Source organism: Ammospiza nelsoni, chromosome 6, assembly GCF_027579445.1.
Source record: "Ammospiza nelsoni isolate bAmmNel1 chromosome 6, bAmmNel1.pri, whole genome shotgun sequence".
Lineage (NCBI taxonomy): Eukaryota > Metazoa > Chordata > Aves > Passeriformes > Passerellidae > Ammospiza > Ammospiza nelsoni.
This window is the reverse complement of record NC_080638.1, coordinates 11,423,388-11,446,114: the sequence shown is the minus strand read 5'-3', so window position 1 is coordinate 11,446,114 and position 22,727 is coordinate 11,423,388. Positions and strand designations below refer to the sequence as shown.

The 22,727-nt window shown below is 47.6% G+C and overlaps 1 protein-coding gene across 2 annotated transcripts; it reads left to right on the top strand.

Annotated features, from left to right (window-relative positions):
- The first annotated feature begins 1,779 nt into the window (after positions 1–1,779).
- RMDN3 (regulator of microtubule dynamics 3) lies at positions 1,780–21,213 on the top strand. Of its 2 annotated transcripts, XM_059473929.1 has the most exons (13): positions 1,780–1,962; positions 3,139–3,370; positions 4,542–4,685; positions 7,876–8,302; positions 8,974–9,076; positions 9,448–9,465; positions 9,869–9,929; positions 16,554–16,629; positions 17,374–17,451; positions 18,661–18,759; positions 19,374–19,427; positions 20,374–20,454; positions 20,987–21,213. In XM_059473929.1, the coding sequence occupies exons 1-13, from the start codon at positions 1,818–1,820 to the stop codon at positions 21,038–21,040; spliced, it is 1,572 nt and encodes a 523-aa protein (XP_059329912.1). In that variant the 5' UTR covers positions 1,780–1,817; the 3' UTR covers positions 21,041–21,213. The 2 variants fall into 2 exon arrangements, with proteins under 2 accessions (XP_059329912.1, XP_059329913.1); XM_059473930.1 differs by lacking the exon at positions 9,448–9,465.
- Positions 21,214–22,727: the final 1,514 nt, after the last annotated feature.

Below are 22,727 nucleotides of genomic sequence, written 5' to 3'. Positions count from 1 at the left end.
GAGCATTCCCACTCCCACCCCACAGTCTAACCAAACATTCCCCTGAAGCAGAATGTTCAGCATGTCCAACATTTTTTGGGAAAAATATCTTTTTCTACTGTTATTATCTGAGAACACAGGGGATTTAAATTCCTTCATAATTGGAGAAGTTCCATTTCCTGAGACTGGGACAGGCCCAGGTGCTGCATATCTGTTATTATTGCTGTGTTATTAATTATTAATTGTTGTTGTTCTTATAATTATTATTGCTGTTCATTGTTATTATTGACATTGTCAGTGACATGTTGGTTGGGTTTGGTGACATACAAGAAACCCCACAGGCTGTTGGTCTCCTGTTCCTAAAGCACATCCCACAGATCCCAGTGTGTGCATCAGGAGTTCCCTGTGGGATACCTCCCACCCTGGGTTAAACATCAGCTTGTTTTCATCATTGCCATCCTCTTCCCCAAGTCCTGGAACAGCTGGAATGTTTGCTCATTGCTCTCCTGTCCCAGTGCAAACCTGTTGCCCAATGTACCAAGGGCACATTTCACCCAGCTGGGTTAGATTTTGACAGAATTCCCATAATCCATGACCCCCCCTGGACCTCTGCTGGGCACGTGTGCTCTGTGGTTATGCAGGAAATGATATGGATATAAAATCCAGATCTTTCCAGAAATTAAGGGAGAACTAGCCAGGGTTCTGGCAGCCTGAGCCCAGCTCTGGCTCTGACTCTTATGTGGCTCTTTCCTGGGGGAAAAAGATAGGAAGGAAAAAAGAGGAAATGAGAGCAGAGCTATACATAACATTTTAATATTGAATTTATTGAGGAGATACTGAAATGTGGGAGGCAGCCAGATCTCATCCATCATCCCAAAGCACCTTACCATTCTCTGGCTCCTAGCTGGCTGCTCCCAGCTCTCCTTGCACTGGGCTGGCTCGGAATTGCTCACAATAACTCAGATAAAGGGAAGCAGAAGGTTCTTTGGCTCTGCCCAAATCCTGCTGTCACCCAAACCCCCAGGAGCGGGGAGCACACACAGAGGGTTTTCCCCTCTCCTGACTGGCACCTTTCCCTAAGGAATCCTTTGGCTCTTCCAGAAAAAGGTATTTCTAATTTCAGTGATTCTGGGGTAAAGAAGTTCTTCCTGGGGGATCCCACCAGGAATGGAACCACCCACCATATTTCCTGTAGAAGGGAGAATTCCAACCCAAAAGGCTTGGGATGATTAGTTTGGTCATTCCTATCTCCTTGACCTAATCCTAAAATCCATTATCTCATCCCAAACCCGCTGGCTCTGTGCCCACAATCCCACAGCCAGCCCCGTCCCCAGCTCCCTCCCTACCATAACCCTGTCCCACCCAGCTCCCCAGATTTGGGCACCCCAAATTCCCAATTTTTGGGGCACGTTTGTCCCTCACTGCTGCAAGCTGAACCCCGAACCCAGCGGGGTTTCCTCCCGCGTGTGGAAGCACCCACAGTCCGTGGGGCTGTGCGGGGACACCCGCCCTGTCCCGTGCACCGCCGGGCCGAGGTGCTGTCACCACGGCGGGACAGCTGCCGCGGTGGCAGCCGGCGGCCTTGAGGGGTTTTTCCCGGGACACTCCGCGGACTGGGGGCCTATGTGAGGGCGGTGACCCTGCTGAGGGCGGCCCCGCTCCGGGGCCGGGTCCGTGTCCCCGCCACGTCCGCCTGTCGCCACACGCGCGCGCCGCCGTGGGCGTGGCTTCGCTGATGACGTCACGCGCACATAAACCACCCCTTTCCCTCCCCGCCGTCGCATCTCAGTGACGCCATCGCGGCGCGCCGCGGGCGGTGCCGCGCGGCCGGAGCGGCCATGGCGGTGCCGGTGGCGGAGCCGGCCCGGGCCGGGTCACGGCTGGGGATGGCGCTGGGGCTGGCGGCGGGCGCCGGCTTCTGCCTCGGCGTGCTCTGGGTCATGCGCCGCCGCTCCAAGGAGGCGTCGGGGCAGCCGCGCCCCGGTACGAGCGGGATGGAGCGGCGGGGGAGACGGGTCGGGATGCGGGGAATGGGGTTGGAATAGGGCTGGAATGGGGCACATGGGATAGGGGGGCACGGAAATGGAATGGGGTTGGAAGAGAGAGGAATGGGGCACATGGGATAGGAGGGCACGGAGCTGGAATGGAGGAAATGGAATGGGGTTGGAATAGAGAGGAATGGGACTGGAGTGGGACACATAGGGTAGAGGGGCACGGAGCTGGAATGGAGGAATTGGAATGGGATTGGAATAGAGAGGAATCGGGCTAGAGCTGGGGTGGGAATGGAGGGAATGGGACACGGGATAGGGAGGTCTGGAGCTGGAATGGAGGAAATGGAATGGGGTTGGAATAGGAAGAGTGGAAACGCAACTGGAGTTGGAAGAATGGGCTTGAAATGGGGGAGTGGGGTTGTACTGCGGGAAATGGGGTTGGAAAAGGAAGCATGGGGCTGGAGTAGGGGAGAATTGGGATGGGATGGGGGAGCTGGGCTGGAATAGGGGGGAGTGGGGCTGGCATAGGGGAAAGTGAGGTGTGGGGTGTTGGGCTTTTAGAAGTGCTGGTTCGGAACCCTGAACTTGCTGGGTTTCATCCATGTCTGTGCAAAAGTTTGGGAACAGAAAATGAAACTGTGTTTTTACAGTGATCATAGAATAATGGGATCCTGGAATGGTGTGGGTGGGAAGGGACCTTAAAGCTCATCCAGTCCTACCCCCTGCCTTGGGCAGGGACACCTTCCACTATCCCAGGCTGCTCCAAGCCCCATCCAGCCTGGCCTTGGACACTCCAGGGATGGGGCAGCCACAGCTGCTCTGGACAAGCTTTGCCAGGGCCTCAGCACCCTCACAGGGAAAGATTCCTTCCAATATCCCATCTAAATCTCCTCTTTTCTAGTTTGGAGTTATTCCCCTTTGTCCTATCACTCCTTTTCCATTTTTCCCTCAGCCTCCCTCAAGGGGCAGTTGGGTCAGCGCAGAGCCTTCTCTTTTCCATGCTGAACAATCCCAGCTCTCCCAGCCTTTCCCTGCAGCAGAGCTGCTGATCCCCTCGGTGTCCCTCCCAACACCAAGCCCCCCATTCCCTGCCATCAGAGCCGTGGCCACATTTCCCTCCCCTGGAATCCTTTCCCTGGGATGTGACCCTGGTTGTGCTCTGCTGCAGGCAAGGCCGTGCCCGTTCCCGTGCCCGTTCCCGTGTCCGGGGCGCTGCTCCCGGTGGGGGATGCAGTCGATGGAGCCGTGCCCAGCCCCCTGCTGCTGAGGCAGGACGAGCAGCTGGAGCTGCTGGAGCGCCTGGACTTCGTGGTGAGGAACGTGGCCGAGCTGAGGAAGGAGGTGGAGGAGCTGCGGAACAGCCTGCAGGACCTGGCGGTGGAGATCGTGGATGAAGTCAGGTACTGCCCCTCTGCGCTGGGAAACAGCCACAGCATGCCTGGAGCTGGGAATGCCTGGGCTGGGAGGGACCTCAGAGCCCACCCACCCATGGCAGGGACACCTTCCTCTAGCCCAGGCTGCTCCAAGCCTGTCCAGCATGGCCTGGATCACTTCCAGGGATGGAACAGCCACAGCTTCCATGGGAAATCCATTCCAGTGGCTGCACCACCCTCACAGGGAAAGATCCAGCCCCTAAATCCAACCTAAATTTCCCCCTCTTCCAATCTGAATCTGTTCTTTCACTCCCTGATGCAGGGGCTGGATGGACATCCCATCTATGGATTCTGTAAGGGTTGTCCATGCAGGAGGATTTGCTTTACCTGCAGATATATTGTATTAGATACATTATATTATATTGTATGTGTCATATAATTATACATTGTATGTATAATATATATCATATAACTGTATATTATCTGTTATACAATATACATTATATAATATATATGTAATAGATACTATTCTATATATTATAATACATAATAATATATAATATATTATGACATGAAATATAATAACTAACATATAATAATATATAAAATATAATATATAAAACATTGCAATATTTTATATATAATAGATATTATATATAATATATATTATTGTACAATGATACATTAATACATAATACAAAAATACATTCTATTATATTATAGATATAATTTTAATTATAAACGATACATTATTTATATTATATAATTGTATATTATATAATATATATTATAGAATGCATTCTATTAGATACATTGTATACATTATGTTAGATACATTGTATATTATAGTTATAATTATATAACTATATATGATATACTATATAAAATATATAGTATACTATATTATATAGTATAATATATGTTATTTATAGTATAATATATCATATATAGTTATATAATTATATATAGTATAATATATAATATATATATTTTAAAATAAACAAATAAATATAATATTAATATATATTATACAGAACACACCATCAGCTCCATTTGAGTTTGTATAAGCAGGAGTGAACCACCTCGTGAATTCTTTGCCTAGAAAGGGAATTGGGTGGAGTCTGCTGGAGAGGAGAAGGGGAATAGCAGATATTTCACTACCAAATATTTATTTCTCTTCCTTTTTCTGTCCCTGCAGGGCCCACCTGGAAGAAACCCAGCGTGTGGGTCGCCGGAGAAAGTTCCCCTTCAGGGAGAGAAGTGACTCCACAGGCTCCAGCTCCATTTATTTCACCACCAGCTCAAGGAATCCCAACACAGATGATGGAGAGAGTGAAGGGGGGTAAGGAGAGCAGTGGGAGAGGTGTTTTAGGGGATTTGGTGTCACATCTGGGCAGTTTAGAACATAAAGAAGGGAATTTTCTTCTTCTACAGCCCGTTTTAGTTTGCTTTTGTTACAGTAAGTGTGTTACTGCCAGGGCCAGACTGAGAGATCTGAAATGATCCTTTAAGAGAAAGGAAAATAAAATTTTGAGGGTTTTTAAAGAAACAATTTGATTAAGGAACCTTGCAGAAGGAAGGGAAGTATGAGTCCAGCCTGGATATGGAGTGAGAGAGTTTGGAAATCAAATTTCCAGACAATATATATTATATTATATTATATTATATTATATTATATTATATTATATTATATTATATTATATTATATTATAATTATCAAATCATCAGATCAGCCAATATCCTGAGGTGGAAGGGACCCAGGAGCATCATCCAAGTCCAACTCCTGGCCCTGCACATGACAGAAAATTCTGTGTGGTGTAAGAACATCATTAAAAATGCCAGATCAGCTGCAGGTTATATAGTAAGACAGGTAACAAGTTCTCCTGCACCTGTGACTGCTGATTTTCTGAGGAGTTGCTGCTCCTTTGTGCCTGAATCTGACCACTTCTGTAGCTTTTGGGGTATGGAAGTGTGTCCAGAAACAGCTGGTGCTGCTATATGTATTTTCCCAGAGTATTTGGGATGAAATGTCATTTAAAGAGGGATTTTTAGAGCAGTGGGAGCATTTCATTTTAGAGCAATGGAGGAATTTGGGCACCCAAATGATCCAAGGGCTGGTGCCAGCTGGCATTTCAGCAGGGATTTTTCTTGCCAGGACAAAGAACAGGGATTTGGTTCTGCCCTAAGCTCATGTTTGTCTCTAATAACTGGAGCTGGTGAGGGTGATATCATTGGGGTTATAGGGCTTAATTCAGCTCAAGTGGGTGTTGGGATGGGAAGGAAATTAGGGAGGGAGTGATTCATGGTGGTGTAATAGGTAACAAGGCTGCAGAACAGATTTTGGAACTGGAGTTGGTTCTGAAGGCAGGGCTTGGGTGTTTGGGTAACAGCAGATGCACTGAGTCACCAGGGGAACAATGGTTTGTGTAAACCTGCTGGAAAAGGAGGTTTTGGCCACACATCCCAGCCCTGGCTGTCCTCAAATCATAAAAAATTATGAGTTGTGATGGAGGGCAAGAATTTAGAGTTACAGAAAAGGCACCTCCTGAGGGGACAGGGGTGTATTTCACTGCAAAACCTCATTAATTTATTGGGAATCCAGAGGTGGTTGGTAGAGTCCTCATCTATTAATTATCATCTGTAATTAGCTGTAATGACCAGTGTGGGGATTGGTGGATTAGCAGCTCTCTCCTGATTTAAAACTGGAATCTTAGGTAATGCCTCACTTTGGTCCTGCACAGGGAGGTGTAAAAATATCAGTCAGGCCAGGACCAGCTGCCTGTAGTGTGCAGTGTTGTCTGCTAGGGATGTGAATGTGCTTGAAAAGTAACATTTTGAGGGCAGGAAATGTAAATTTTGAAAAAAATAATCGAAGCTTTGGAGCAGGCAGTGGGAGGAGGAATGAGCCTGTTGCCAGCAGATGGATTTCAGCTGGGTGGTTCTTGCTGAATTCTTTCAGTGGAATTCAGAACAGACAACCCCCAATTTCAGCTTTATTTTGTGAACCACGTGGGCAGGAGCAGCTTCTCCAATTTCAGACACAATTCCCAAAAATCTCCCAAGAGTTTTCAGGGGGGTTGTGCTGCTTAATTTCCCTGTGTGGCTTTGGGTTTTGGTCTTCTTCACCTCCTTTCCACATGGGCTGTTTTCCTTCAGGATTGCCACATTAAAGTATTCCAGAGCTTTTCATCATTGTAAACTCAGGAAAACAGGCTGATAACACCAAAATCCCTTAATCTCCTTGAAAACTTTGGGTTTCCTTGTCTTTTTGAACTGGCAGTCTCATAGGGGCTGTCTGGCAGAAAACATGATTGGTTTTTGAGCTGAAGGGCTGAAATCTTGGCAGCTACCAGTAAAATGTTGGAGGTTAGGATGGGGAAATCAGGGAATTAGAGGAGTTTGTGTTTAATTACTGGAAATGAGGTGGTCTGGAGAACTAATAATGGCATTGGTATTAAGAAATGTAAATAAATGAGGGTTTTAATCTGAGGCAGAACTGTGCCAGTGTCACCTACCCTTGTGTAGGTTATCCATTAATTCAGTGTCATCTCCAGCATGGCAGCCTTGATTTCCTGCCTTTGCATTGTGAGGCTGATGCTTTATTTCTTGTCTTAGAATGTTTCGGGACAACATGGTGGGGTTTTGAAAGTCTGGGTGAGGGTTTGAGGGAGCAGAGAGGGGAATTGCTGAGAATTAGGGGTGGTTCTCAGGAAACTTTGATAGCCAAACACGTCTTGTTTATCTGTGTGTGGCCAAAGCCCTGTCACTGCCTCCTTCAGATAGGGGCTGTGGTCACTTATCTGTGTCCCCAGACAAAGGCAGGGCCACAGGGCTGTCCCTGGGAGGAGCAGTCAGCCAGGACAGAGGGAAGCACAGCTGGAGGTACCCAGTGCCCCCAGAGTGCAGGGAACTCAGATCCAGCAGAACTGCTCAAGTTACTGACTTAAATCAACAAAGCCCCCGTGTTCAAGTGCACATTTTGAAAGGACTGGCTGATTTGTGCCTGTTCTGTAGTTAAGAGCTTGCAGGTGAAAGTGAGAATTGGATTCCTTCCCAAACAAGACAGATAGTCTTGTTTGAAAAGGAATCAGCTCTGTAAGTAGACTCCATCCTGCTGTGGTACCACTGTGTAACCCTGGTTGAAATTTCCAATTTTAAATTCCCGACTGTAATGCTGGGGGAGCTTAATTTTCTCCATTTTCAGCAGCTCTGATTTGAGCTTTACAGGATCACTGAGGTTAGGAGAAGCTGACAGGGTGTGCAGGGGAGGTGGGGACAGTTAGAATCCTGGAATGGTTTGGGTGGGAAGGGACCTTAAAGCTCATCCAGTGCCACCCCTGCCCTGGGCAGGGACACCTTCCATAGACCAGATTGCTCAGAACTGACTTGGGACATCCTTCAGCTTTCTGAGGGTGACACGAGAAATGAGGTTGTGTGAGACACTTGTGTTGTGCAGTTTTCTCTGGGATAAGCCAAGATACTCTTCCTCTCCTCTCCTCAAACCACTTTGGTGACGTTTTCTTCCCCCAAAGTTACACCACAGCCAACGCCGAGTCCGACTACGACCGGGAGTCGGAGCGGGAGAGCGAGGACGAGGTGAGCTGTGACACCGTCAGGACCATGCGCAGGGACTCCCTGGAGCTGCCCCCCGAGGATGACAGCTGTGACATCGTGAAAAGCCTGCACAAGGACTCACTGGAGCTGCCCCCTGAGCTTGAGAGCCGTGACATCGTGAAGAGGCTGCACAGGGACTCGCTGGAGCTGCCCCCTGGGAGTGACAGCTGTGACACCATCGGGGACTCGGTGGAGCTGCCCCTGGAGGATCAGAGCCCTGTGTCCCCAGAGATCTCGCTGGAGGAGGGGCTGGGGCAGCTCCTGGAGCAGGCTGACCGCCTGCACAGCGGGGATGAGAAGGACAGGAGAGAGGGCTTCCAGCTGCTCCTCAACAACAAGATGGCGGTATAGGTGCCTTGTTGTATTTTCCAGCACCGGGGGAGGGTCAGCTTGGATGTCAGGAGGGGTTTCTTCACTCAAAGTGCAACCTGGAAATGATCCCCACTTTGTCACCCAGCCCAGAACACTGAGTGCCGTGTCCAGTCATTCCTTAGAAACTTCCAGAGATGGGAACTACCACATTCTCTGGGCAGCCCCTTCCATTGCCTGACCACCCTTTCCAGGAAGAAATTCCTCCTGGTGTCCAACCTAAATGTGCTCTGTCACAGCTTGAGGCCATTTCCTTGCTCCTTGGGAGCAGAGCCCAGTTCCCCATGACTGCCCCTTCCTGTCAGGGAGTTGTGGAGAGGGAAAAGGTCCCTTCTGAGCCTCCTTTTCTCCAGGCTGAGTCCCCCCAGCTCTGTTCCCTTCCCTGGACATGCCTCATCCCCTCCCTCTCTGCCTTTCTGACGTGACAAGCCCAGAGCTGGGCACAGCACCAAAGGTGCCCCTGCCGTTCCCAGCACGGGGAACTCTTCTGCAGTGCTGAGTTCTAAACTCGCCTCCCTGAGGTTCCACTCTGCTTCCTTTGGAATTGGGGTGTTTTAAGGCTTAGAAAGATGCCTGCATGCCCTGAGCTGTGAGTGCCCTGCTCAGCCCTGGTGCTGACTGCTGTGGGGTGTTTGTGTTCCCTGCAGTACGCGGGGCAGCGCGAGTTCCTGTGGCGCCTGGCGCGGGCGCACTGCGACATGTGGGAGCTGACAGAGGACAAGGACGAGAGGAGGTCCTATGCCACAGGGGGTAAGGAGTTCCTGCTGCCCCAGAGGAGGGCAGGCACTCAGCTGCACAGCCCCTCCAGCTGCCAGCAGGGCCGTGGTTTTATTGGGTTTCCTTAGAATCTGGTGGGAAGCAGCGTTTTTATTTTGTGTTTAAAAATTGAGTTTCTGAAAGAGTCTAAATAGGCTGAGACCTGTTTAGAGCTGGGAAAATTGTTTCTGAAACCTGTCATCCATTTCTCTGTGATACTAAAATAAACCATGAATATAAAATAAACAAGCTTTGCTGTAGCACACTGGATTTTCTCTGTTACCAGCGCGTGCAGATATGAAAACAATCACTATTTTTAAATTCTCTTTAATTTCATTCCCTCTTTGTTCTTTACCACCTCAAAGGTGTCTGCAAGATTTTAGGTGAGTCAGAATGGAGAAAAAATAACCTTTATTACAGTTAAGATGTGCAATAAAAGATACTAATGTAAATAATTTTTATCTTATTTATTATGCACATAACTAAATAGAGATACTTAATACTGTAGCTAATATAATTACTCTTTTCTGGGAATCAGTGGAGCCTTTTAAACATGGAATTCTAAGTTTTATATTGTCCTTTGAGCTATCAATAGGTGCTTAATTTTCAGCTTTTTGAACCTGCCAGGGGATAAAATTTTGTATGGGATGTTTCCAAGCCAAATGCATTATCAAATTGATAAGTATATGACTTTTATGCTGTTCAGTTACTCTGACAGCCTCAGAGAAAGAAACTGGGAGAGAAAGCAGCTGAATTTCTTACCTCTGACTCCTTTTTTTGTTCCAGGGAAGGAAGAGCTGGAACTTACCTTGCAGAATTGGGATGAAAGTGCTGAGTGCCACCAGTGGTAAGTCACTTTTTACTTCTTGCTTTTAAGAAGCATAGGAAAAGGACCTGGAGGTTTTTGTGAGCTGAGCTGCAGTTAAAAAAAAAAGAAATACAACCCTCCCCATAAACTTCTTTGCTGTTACTTGCACTGTGCCACACTGGTGGTGTTTTTCCATAAAAAGCCATTTTTAACAGCTTTGCTTGCTTGGTGTAAGGAATGACTTGACAGACAGTAGGTTTGGTTGTGATGGTAGGAATAAACTTGGGGTATCTTACAGCAACTTAATTATGAATTCCTCTCTGAAGAGTTCTGGAGGAAAAGCTCCCAAGTGGAGCTGCTTTTGAGGCAGGAGGGGATGTGTTTGACTCCATCAGCCAGGCCTGGGAGTGTGGGCTTGGTGCTCTGCCAAATTCCCTATTTTCCACTTAATTCTGGAGGAAGGAGATCCATCACTGTCAGCAGACAGGCTTTTAGAGTCTCCTGGAAGTGTTTTCTGGCACTGCTGGCTCTGATCCCCCTGCAGGGCCCTTGGCTTGGACATGAAGGGACACAGCAGCACGTGGCTCTTTTTTATTTAAACAGAGATATTTAATGCATTTGTTCCATGCTAAAAGAAGAGATGATCTGCAGTTCAGCCAAGCAGTTGTGACCAACATTTCTGCCCAGGGTTTCAGGGAGGAGGTAGGAGGGGGGAAGGACCTTGCTGTGCTTCCAGCCCTTTGGTGGGATTTTTACATGTCCTTTGTAAAAATTACTCCAAAGGGGAGTTTGAGGAGTGGCACAGGTATTTGGAGATAAGGGACCTGTTTCTGTTTCTTTTCTGGTGAATTCCTCTGTGAACGGTGTTTGTCAGCAGTTGCACTGAAAGATTGACAGCACTTAAATTAGAATAAAAGGGATTTTCTTTTCATCTTTAATGAAAATTATTGGGAAAAGAGGTTGCTGACTGTCTTTGCCAAACAAGATCTGTGCTCTTGCAATGAGTAAATTTGCTTGAAGGATTGTTTTGAACTACTGGCATCTGAATAAGTGCCTTTATCATCTTAAGCTGTATTTCATCTGTTGGTAATGAATTACTGCTTTGATTCATTTAAAGCCTCAATTAAAGCTTTGATTGGAAGGAGGAAATTCTCCAGCAGATCATGGTGCTGGGCTCTTATCTGCTGGCTTAACATCTTTGAATGAATGGGGTTTAGTTGCCAGGGTGAATATTGAAATTTGTACTTTACAAAGCCAGGTTCTACTCCAGTGTCCAAATATTGACAGTTTTGCCTTGGAATTCCAAGTCTGGGACAATTCCTGGTCCCTCAGACCCCTTTCCCAGACAGGGATAAGGCTCCTTCCTGCACAGCTACATCTTGCTTCCAATTCTCCAGGGCAGCTGGAGGAAGGAAACAGCAGAGCAGCATGTGGGAGGAGTGGGATTTCTTGGTAGTGAATATGTAACTCTCTCTATCAGCACACAAATTACTATTTTCTGCCACCAATAGAACAGGAAATGATTCCCTTCCCAGCTCTGAAGTGGTCACAAGCTGGCTTAATTGCAGTCTTTCTTTATGCTAATTGAATTTACCCTGGGGAGAAAAAGCAGCAGAGGTTTTAAAGCTGTTTTGGGGTGGATTTGATGCCCCAGCTCTTGGGGGAAACGATCAGAGACCATTGTTCACATTTATTTAAATCACAGTTTTTTTCTGTCATGTTTCTCTCTAGTGACTAATTTCCTTGCTGAAGAATCCTTTATTATCTTCTGTCACAGGGGAATAATTTATTATCTCTCACCACCCATGTTGTCTTTCCAGTATTCTTCTCCCTCTTCCTTGTAGTTTTTCAGACAAGAGTGGAGGGATTCAGTGCAGGACTCAGGCTGGGAGAGTGGCGTGGCTTTGTGCTGGGGTGATGGTCCTTTGCATTCTTTCTTCTACACCAGCATCTTTCTCTTTCCCACTGCATCCCAAATGGCCACTTTAATGGAAATATTCCCAGTTATTTTGCTGCCTCTCCACACAGGCTGTGTGAAGCCTGATGGTGCAGGAATTCCTGGGCTGAGTTTTTTCTGTTTTTATCATTTCATATTGATCTTCTGTTTTATCAATTGCCTCTTGGAAGTTTGTGGATTCCTTCAGATGAAATTGTGCTGGCTTTTGGTGCTTGTTCATTGTGTTTTGTGCTTGTTATTTCCTCCTGCTGCCCACACAATTCCCAGTTTTTTGAGGAGCTGAGAAAGACAAGAGGTACTTTGCCTACAGTTGCTATTGCAAGGAAACATTTCTCCTCTCAGTGCCTCGTTGTTGTTCATTCATCACTGACATTTTAAAGAAACAAAGAAAGAAAATAACTGGATTTCTGCTGGTTAGCTGTACTGCTGGCTGCAGCTCCCTTTGGGCTTGGAAGGATTTGAGAGCAGGAGGAAAAGTGTTTTCTCAGGAGTGCCAGGGAGAGCAGTAAGTGTGTGGGGCTGTGTCTGGCCTGCCTTTGGGACCTGCCCAAGCACAAAGGAGAGGCTTTCATGGCTCTGCCCTGGCCATGGAGTGTGGGACAAAGCTCTGCTTGTGGCTGGTGCTGTTGGCAGCTGGCCGGTGCCAAGGGAGCCATCTCCGGGCACAGTGGAGCAGGAGTTGGGTCAGGGCTGCACAGACAAGCCAGCCTTGTCCGGGGGGGCTGATCCAGCCCATGCTGCCCTTGGGATGTTCCATTGGGAAGTGGGTTGGGCATTAAATGCATTTAGTGCCTTAGGAGTAGGTCTGTGTGTGGGATTCACTGTGAGGGATTCACAGGGAATGATCTTAGAGCCTCTCTGCTCCTGACTTACAGTGACCTGGTTCTTACCTTGGATTTGGACACCAGAGTCCTCCTCTGCTTTGATTGTCAAACATCCCTGAGCAGGTGGACCTTTTATCCATTTAAAGTGATTTCTCCAGGAGTTGATTTTAGCTCTTGAGTAGGACAGAGCAGGTTCCCAAGTCTGTTCTTGCTTTTAGGGAGGGAGGGAGGGAGGGAGGGATGGATGGATGGATGGATGGATGGATGGATGGATGGATGGATGGATGGATGAAGCATCACTGGCTGTACAGATCTTTTAGAAATGGATTGAGAAACAACTGTGGCCTTTTAAAATTGCCAGCCCATTCCCTGTGGGTGTTTGCAGCACAACTGCAAGCACGGGGCAGCAGCTTTAGGGATCAGGAGAGGAGAGCGAGCTGTGGATTTGCCTTGGCTTCCATTCCTATTGCTAAAGGGAATACTGGAAATGCAACCAGAGGGATTTCAGAGAAATCTGAGGAAAATGATGCAGGTGCTGTGTCAGGAGCTGTAGTTTGAGTTATTCCTAGGACATCTTGCCCTGGAAATGAATCGCTGCCTGATGAAAGCCCTCGCTGTGGGAGGAATCATAAGCTCCAGCCCCCTTGGGGTTATCCTGTGTGTTATGGAGAAGTGGGATTGGCTTGGATGAGTCTCCAGAATGTGCCCTTTCTTCTGGAGAGTCTGGCAGTGTGGTGGAACATCCTGATCACCAGCCCTTCTCAGTTCTGTGGGTACATCTGGCTGTCCGTGGGCAGATCCTGGATTTTTGAAAAGTCCCAGCATTCCGGATATGCCTGGAGATGCTTTCATTTAACACCTGGCACTGCTTCAGGATTTCACTCCTGCTGCATCACTGCCCAGATCTGGCCAGTTCTGAGCCAGATTCTGGGTTTATGAGCTGAGCATTTTCTGTTCTGCAGGCAGGGAATTTTCTGTCAGTGTGATATGGAGCAGGAGCAACTGTAGAAATAGGTGTTAGGAGATAGTTCAGAATGTGGTGGAGGGGAAATACCATGGAATTAGAGCTGTCTGAATGCAGCCCCCTGACTTGTCTGTCCTGGAAGGTGAATTCAGAAATGTGAACATCCAGAATCCAGGAGCTCTCCCATATGGATGTTTGTGGGCTGTAAGGAGGGGGAACATGAGCCTCTCTCAGTTTTTCCTTCCATCTTGTCTCCCCTTGGAAGAGCCAAAGCTTTTTTCCCCAACACTTCAGGATCAGTTGGTCATTAATTTCAGGTGGAGTCACTGGGAATTCTGCTGTCTCTCCCAAAGCACTAATTCCCACATACATTCTTATTTTAATTTTTGGTTGTTGCATCTAAATACCTGCCTGCTAATTCCCTGTCCCCTTACTCAAGTGCAGGGACTCACATGCATCTACCCAGTGCACAGGAAGGTAAAAAACTGGGAATGCTCACAAAATATTGGGAAGACTGTCTTGGAGGTGGTTAAAAGAGCTAAGAGGTGTGTTTGGGCTGGCTGACTGTGGAGGGGAGGTACTGGAGGCTCTGTATTCCATGGCAGAGTGCTGCTTCCAGGGAAGTCAGAGTGCAGAACCCAAAAAGTCTTTAAATCCTGGGGATTTAAGCTGGAAGATCAGGATCTCTCATCTGAGGGTTCCTCCATCCACAGAGTTTATTTTCTAATAAATGGGGAAATCCTGAGCTGAGATTCCTGTGTGTCAGCAGCTTAATGAGGAGTCTGACTGCTAATTAATCAAGGGATAACCTAAGGAAAGCTCTGCATGGATCTGAGCAGTAATGCATGGGGCGCCCAGTGGTTACAGGGGATGAAAATCCCCATCATCATCTTCATTTTTATTCTCTCCTGGTGCTGCTGCTCAGCCCCCCTGCACCTCCACAGTGCTGTGGTGATGCTCAGCCCGAGGCATCCCATGGAATGAGCTGGAATCAATGACTCCATCCTGCCAAGCTGAGCAAGCAGGGGAGGGAACAGCAGAAAGCAGAGCCTAAAATCCCACAAGTGCAGAGTTGTGGGTGTGGAAATCCCCCACAGTCCAGTGGCCCTGAACCTGGGATCAGCAAAGCTGGGTTGGGAAGAACCATCTTTCCTGGGAATACAGTGAAAATCAGATCAGGTGTCTCTTCCCATATATATTTTTTAGTTTATTTCATGGCACTGAAATTTAATTTACTGCTGCTTTTATGGCTTCTTCATCAACATTTCACCAGGCTGTTAAAAAACCCTTGGAATTTATATTTGACATAAGACAACTGTCTGATTTATTGTCTACGAATATTTTATCTCATGATCTTAGAAAATAAGCTTTTTATTGGCTTGTGTTTCTCAACCCCTGTCATGTTGTGGTTAGGGATGTTTAGTCCAGGCTGGGAAACGAATTGGAGAAGATCCTAAGAACACTTATTCCATCATCTGCACTCAACAGAGTGGGGCTGTGGAGCCCCAGCAGCAGGAAAATATTTTTGTCCCATAACCCACTGATCTGGTAATCCTTTCCGTTACCATGAAAAATAAGAATTTGAGAGCTGATCTAGAGCTTTTCCACAAGAAAGTTAACAAATTAAAGGAAGAGATTTAAGGCAAAATGTTAAATTGTTCAGGCATCGTGACTGTGCTGTAAGTTACACACTGGGAATGGAGCAGTGATGTGTGAGGGGATTTGTGAGATTTTGTGACTCTGAGGAAAGTGTAATTGGAGATTTAAAGGTCTCCTGGCAGATTCCTGCACATCTGCTGTGGTTAATCATCCCAAAGGATCCTTTGGGATATTGCTATCTGTGGCAGCACTGGGGTGTGGGTGTAGGAAAGGGGATTTTTATTTGCATCTTTCTGCTTTTCAGCTTTATTTTTTGCAAGAATGAGCCATGTTATTGATTTGTCTCTCTGTTCCACTTGGTATTTTTTGAACCAAACTCAGAGAAGGGGTGGAAATGTTCTCCACTCCCAGAGCCCAGGCAGGATAGGAGAGGCCAAACTTCCATCTGCAAGTTCTGTCCCACTTGAGAGCTCTCTGAGCTGTTGTTTCTTGGGAAGTGCTGCAGGGAGGGAGGTTTTGAACCACTGTGGTGCAGGGAGGTGAGGTGGGAGGGTGCAAATCCACAGGGAATGAATTTTGAATTTCACAGCTCATGCAATAACTGCTTTTGCTGGGGCCTTGCTTCTCAGGCTCACAACTCAAGGTCTCTCACTGGACAAAACTAAATGGCTTTGCACTTTCATCACTGAGCATGTCATTCTGTTTCCCAGCTGCAGGATGAGGGTAGGTTTTCCAAGTGTTTCCCTGGAAGTAGAGCCCTGTGTGCTGCAGCTGGGCTGTGTGTAAGGAGGTTGCTGTGCCCTGTAGTTGATTCATTAGAGCTGCTCTTAGTCTGCCTCTTGCTGCAGTAACTTCACTCTGCCCTGCTCTGGGTCCTGGCACAGCTTTCCCTGCTCAGAGAAACAATTCCAGGTGTGGAAGTGTGCTGCTCCTGGTTTTTAGCCATAGAGCAGTGAGTTTGTGTCACACCCAACCCCTCTGGCTGCCTCATCCTTGCAGCTCCTTCCTTCCTGGCTGCTACATTTTTGCTGCTTTTGTCTCTTCCCTGAGAGGAATGTGCTGTATTCCTTGTTTTCCCCACTAAGGTGTGAAGCTTCAATGCACTTCACAAAATCCTGGGATGGTTTGGGCTGAAAGAAACCTTAAAGCTCATCCCATTCCACCCCTGCCGTGGGCAGGGACACCTTCCACTATCCAGCTCTGTCCAGCCTGACTTTGAGCACTTGTAGACCTTCCTTGTGCAGCCATGGACAGCAGGGAAATATGGATTGAGGGTGGATTCAGCCCCAGCTGGCTCATGCAGGTGTCTCCCCATGCAGGTTTGCCATCCTCTGTGGGCAGGTGTCGGAGCAGGAGAGCATTTCCAAGCGCATCCAGGCTGGATATGTTTTCAAGGTGAGTGCCAGGAGGTGCTGGGCTCTGTGTGAGTATCAAGCAACACTCATTTCTGCAGCAGAAAATTGGGAAAATTGGCTCCAGTTCTTCTGAGGGAAGCAGTAGATTTCAGAGGTGCCAGGGATGAGGAGGCTGATTCCGGCTATGCCTTTTGGGAGTGACTCTGCAGTTTTACACACTATAATTACAAAAAAAAGTAAAAATCTTGCAAATGAATTTAGGTAAAGGATGAAACTTAGAGCTTGAAACATGGAATTATTGTGTGGTTACAACACACAGCACCAGCTGTCTGCAGTGTGTGCCTGTGAACAACCTGCACCCTCCCAGGGAGCCGTTGCTGCTCAAAGAGGATTTCATTTGCCTCAGATGCCCTGTTTTTTATTCCTAGTATTATTACTAGGAATGATGTATGATGCCCTGTGGATGTTCCAGGGAAAAAAGACATGGAACAGGCCACAGGTTATTGTTCCCCATCAGCCTTTGGCATGATCAGTGAAGTTATGGCAAAGCTCTGGAGCAGAAATAAAATGCAGGGCAGCTTCTTTGTGTGTGTGTGTGCAGAAATTCCTGTCCCTGAGGCTGGAGAAATGCTGCTTTTCCTTGTTCAATGAATCCAGTCTAATTTTACTGCTTGTGACACTTAAATTGTGGATTCCTTCCTTTCCTCTTTCTCCACTTGTTCTGGTGGGTTTTTTACTTGATTTTGACAAAGATGTGACACGTGCTGGTGCTGCTTTCCCACAGGAACACATTGACAAAGCCATTGCCCTGAAGCCACAGGACCCACAGCTCTACTATCTGCTGGGAAGGTGGTGTTACCATGTAAGAGAATTTATTCTCACCCCCTGGGCAGCCTCTGAAGGGTTCAGAGCTCCAACTTGGGTTTTTAGTCACTGCTGGTGGCATGGGAGGGGAAATGGCAAAGGGTGGGTTAGGAAAAGCCTGAGCTGCAAACTTCTTTCCTGTTCCCAGTGCTTTGCTCAGTAAGAACAACCTTCCTTCAATCCTCTGAGCACACAGGGCTGTGGTCAAGGCCATCTGAGGAGCTTCTGCTCACAGTGTTGGTGTGTGATGTGTTCCATGTGTCCCCCTGCCCCTGCCACACACAGAATTGGAGGCACTGGCAGCCTGTGCCAGCTGCTTTATGCTTCCTGACAGGGAAAAGCTTGGAGTCAAATGCCAAGCTCTCAATCAGATTTAGAGCCTAAAAAATGGAATAAAAGTCTGCAGTGACTGTTGCTGTTCCATTTGTGCCATTGGGAAGCACTTTGTTGGGAATGGAGCCACAGTGCAGGGATTGTAGCTGGGATAATTGACTGTGGGAATTACAGAGCAGCCCTGAGCTGAACTGCTGGGAGGGAGCTCCTGGCTCTTTTCCTGGAAACAGATCCTTCCTTCTTCCTTCTTGCTGGAGCTGCTGAAGCTGTGGAATAAAACCACAGGTGAAGTATGGTAGTGCTTCATTTAGTCTACATTGTTGGAATTATGCAGGATTAAACAGGGTATTGTCAGAGGGAGCTGGTGGAGTCCCCATCCCTGCAGGTGTTCAGGGAATGCCTGGAGGTGGCACTCAGTGCTCTGGGCTGGGTGACAAGGTGGGGATTGTCACAGGTTGGCCTCCATGGGCTGGGAGGGTTTTTCCAACCTAAATGATCCCATGAATATCTGGTGGGAAGGCTTCAGCCTGCCTCTCCCAGGGAATCACAGGGTGGAGGGGAGCAGGTTCCTGTGGAAGGTTTAGACTGGGAGAAGGGAGAGCACAGGTGGGGACTGGTGTGGCTGCAGTGTGGCAGGCTGGGATTTGGGGCCATCCATGTCCCAGATGCGTGGAACTGCAAAAACTGACCTGGGACAAGGGAAAGCAAATCGGGTTAAATTCTGTGCCGGACTTGGATACTCCATGGGAATTTCCCACACTGCTGAGGGGTTTGGCTTCCTCCCTGCTGCAGGAGCAGCTCCCAGGGACTGGGCAGGCCCTTGTTCCTGTGCTGGTGTTGGATGGACAGGCCAGGTTGTCCTTTGTGTGTGCAGGTTGCCCACCTGGGCTGGCTGGAGAAGAGAACGGTGTCAGCGCTGTTCGAGGCCCCCCTGACAGCCACGGTGCAGGACGCGCTGCAGAACTTCCTGAGGGTAAGGAAAGGTGGGAATGGGCCAGGGAGGGGCAGCACTGACTGCACAGCTCACAGGAACAGCAGCACTGACCCTCACAGCAGCACTGACTGCACAGCTCACAGCATCACTGGCCTGCACAGCTCACAGGAATGGCACTGGGCTGCTTGGATCCCTCCTGGTCCTTCCCCAAGCCTGGGATGTGGGTGAAGGAAAGCTGATGAGAAGTGTCCATTCCAGAACAGCCAGACAAAAGAATGGGATGTTGAAGATGTCAGAATTGCAGCCCAAAGTGTTGGGAATTGGTTTAGGGGGGTTGGTTTTCCTTCCTAAGGCTGCACAGCAATTCCTTGCTCACTACTGGATACATCTGGGCTGTGCTTCCAGGGTCTGGGAGCTGGCAGCTCCTCCCTCAGAATATTTTACTTAAAGCCTGGCTGACTTTTACATTTCAGACTTTTCCAAACAACTGTTTGAAGGTTTCAGGGGCACAGTGCTTTATTAGGATTCTCCTTTCTGCCATCTATTTTTTTTTTCCTTTAAAAGCTGCAATGAGCCTGATGTAAGAATTAATTGTGTCCTTGCATATCCTAATGTCTCCTCTTCCCTGTCACACCCTGCCTCTGTTTCTGTAGGTCGAGGAGCTGAGCCCAGGGTTTTCCAAATCAGGAAGAGTTTACATTGCCAAGGTAACCACTCACTTCTTGTTTCTTCAGAGAGTAAGAAATATTTGTATTAAAAATCACCTTTGGCCGTAAAGTGCTGACCAGGTAGAAAATACTCCATGCAGGAGCAAAAATTTATAGGATGATAATATTTCCTTTTATCCTTTACATCTTTTTAGGCCAAATCACCCTGTACAGAGGCTTTAAAATTCAGGGGTTTTGCCTTTGAGTCAGCCAATGGAGCATCCTTGGTTTTTAACAGATTAAATTCTTTATAAAGCAGGAACGGTGACTTGGCAGCTGTGGGCTAGAGGTTTAATCCTTCCCCACCATGACTTCTGTGGTGATAAAGCCAGAGAATCATGGGGAGAAGTAAAGGATAAAGGATTTCTCTTTCCCTGTCCAGCATGGGAGTCTTGAGCCCTCTTGCTGAGGGGTTTTTAGCACCCACTTCCTTTTCCTGGGTGAATTTCATGGTCTCCAAACACCCCCAAGACTCTGTGGGCACCCAAAATCTTCCTGTTCCCAGAGGGATCACTGTGCCTCAGCTGCTGGTCACATGGAGAATATTTCATGCCTATTTTGGGGCCTGAGACTCCTGTAGATAATATTTATTACATTTTCAACAGGCTGGGCAACAATGTGCTCCCAGGAGAGAGGTTTTGTGGAGAAAATGGTGTGAGGAGGAGGGGAAACAGCAATTGAAAATCAAAGTAGAGCTTTGAAAAGGGTGAAAACCACAGGGGCACCTTAAAATGTCCAAAGAAAAGCCAATCTCCTTCCCTAAAAAGAAAGAGTGAAATATATTTAGTATTCCAAGATCTGGTGGTGCTTCTGAGGCACAGTGGCTGAGGGATACTGCAGGAGATGCCAGTGCAAAGCAGAAACAGCTCTTTTTAGCAGTTGCCCAGTTCCATTTGCTGTCAGTTTTCTCTATTTAACCTCTCTCCCATGGGAATTCCCTTCCCAGTGCTACAGGGACCTCGGGAACGACTCGGCGGCCGTGCTGTGGATGGACCTCGCCGCAGAGCTGCCAGGGTACACCAAAGAGGTAAAAATGGATTCTGCACCCCTGCTCCACCCTGCTCCACCCCAGCTGGGCCACTGCAGCCACAGGGAGGGATGGAGCACTTCTGCCATGAGGGAAGGCTGGGAGAGAATTGGGCTGAGAGGTTTGTGGTGCCCTAATTGTGGCCTTCCAACAGGAAAGAGGGAGAGAGACAATTTACAAGGGTCTGGAATGACAGGAAAAGGGGGAATGGCCTCAAACTGAAAGAGATTATGCTTGGATCAGGTATTAGGAGGAAATCCTTCCCTGTGAGGGTGCTGAGGCCCTGGCACAGGTTACCCAGAGAAGCTGTGGCTGCCCCATCCCTGGAAATGTCCAAGGCTTGGAGCAACCTGGGCCATGGAAGGTGTCCCTGCCCAGGATCTCGATGGGCTTTGAGGTCCTTTTCAACCCAAGCCATTTCAGGACTCCACAATATGCTTAAAAGCTGGTTTGGAGGAAAATAATGGAAATAGTGTTTTGTATTTGTTTTAATTGAGCTGTACATTTATGAATTTCCCTCTTGCATTTCCAGGATGCAGAAAGTGAGAAGGAACTTGAGGAGATGCGCTTAGTTTGTAAGGAATAATTTTGGAAAAACTCATCCCACTGGAGAGACAGTAAAATTCCAAATGGATTTCATCATCCTGACAATTCCAAGTACACTTCATGGATAAGCAACAAGAGCTTAGAGGAAAACACCCAGCAGCACATCCAGGAAAACATCTTGGCATTAATGGGATAAAATAGTGATTTATTTTCCTTTGTATTTGTTTGATTTTAGGATCCCTAAAAATGTTACATTCCTGAAAAAAGGGGGGAATGTTTACAGGTAGACTTTGTGATATAAAAACATTTGTGATTATATATATGTGTGTCTATATATGTATATATGGCAGATATATGTGAGATAGATACTTTGTGATATAAATATGTATATTTTTATATGTGTGTGTATAAATATATATAAATATTTATTTATATATATATATATACAATATATATGCACATATATCTTTTATATCACACTCTCTACCTGTCAGAAATCCTTGCTGGTGAGCTCCCAGTTAATTCCTGAGGAAAACTTGAGCCAAATTTTTTTCCAGTGTATTTGTATTGTCTTTTCCTTAGTAATGAATGGAATCAGTTGTAATAACTGTTTAATGGGTTTTGGGGAGATCAATTTCCAAGTGGGACCAAGGAACTTCTCTGCACAATCCAGACTGGATTTTAAGAGGTGCATTAGTCAAAGGAAGTGAGGAATAGGATTTTAACCTTCAGGATTTCTCCCAGTGGTGTTTCTGTCTTCACTTCGTTCACACAAGGCTGAAAACTTGTGTCCCTGCAAACTGTGCTGCTGTGGTTTAGATGGAATGACGAGTTTGGGAAGTAGTTCTTGAGCAGAGAACTGCCCACAGGGGTGGGAATATCCTGTGGCAAGGATCATGTTTCGCTGTGATGATCTTCTGTCACTGACCAGATGAATTCCCTTTGAATTAATTATCTCCTGGACTAACGAGAGGTGACACTGAGGAGGTGAAGCCAAGGACTGACATTCCTCTTGCAGCTCCTGGGGACCAAACAGCAGCAGGGAATTGTGCTGGATGCTGACACAGATGGGAAAGGAAAACCTGTTGTGGAATTCCCCACATATGTATCAAGGCTTTGTTGGTATCCCTTAAAACTCCAATGGCAGCTACTGAACACTAATTCCTGAATGTCTGTTCCATGCTGGGGTGGTTGTGAGGGGTAAAGTGAGGAGCGTGTGAGTAAAACATTCCTTAAATCACCTTTTTTCCCCTTGCACTGTGGTGGGTTTGTTACTGTCTGAAAATAACACTGAAGGGGAGAAGTCCAGCAGATCTCCAGCATTCAAACTTTCTGGATGCTGCAGGGCTGGGGGGCAGGCACTGGCCAAAGCACAGATGGGGAGCTCTGGGAGGATTGGGAGGACCTGGATGGAGTGATGGGCCTGGATGCAGTTGTGGCCTTTGTCACCGTGCCAGGAATGGTGGCAGCCCCGGGAGCAGCTGGGAGCTGGGGCAGTGTCTGGGGCTGATCCAGGGCAGGGCAGGGCTGACCCTGGGGGGGTTGGCCCCCCACGCTGAGCTCAGGCAGGATCAGGGGCACAGATGCTGCATTTTGTGCACCCTGAGAGTTTCTGTCCCCCCCGGGCATTTCCTGCGGGGCTGGGGCAGCGCAGGGAGCAGAATTAACCCTGCAGCTGCCGTGGCCATTGCTGGCCTTGGTCTCTCTGCTGTGCCATCCCACCGTGG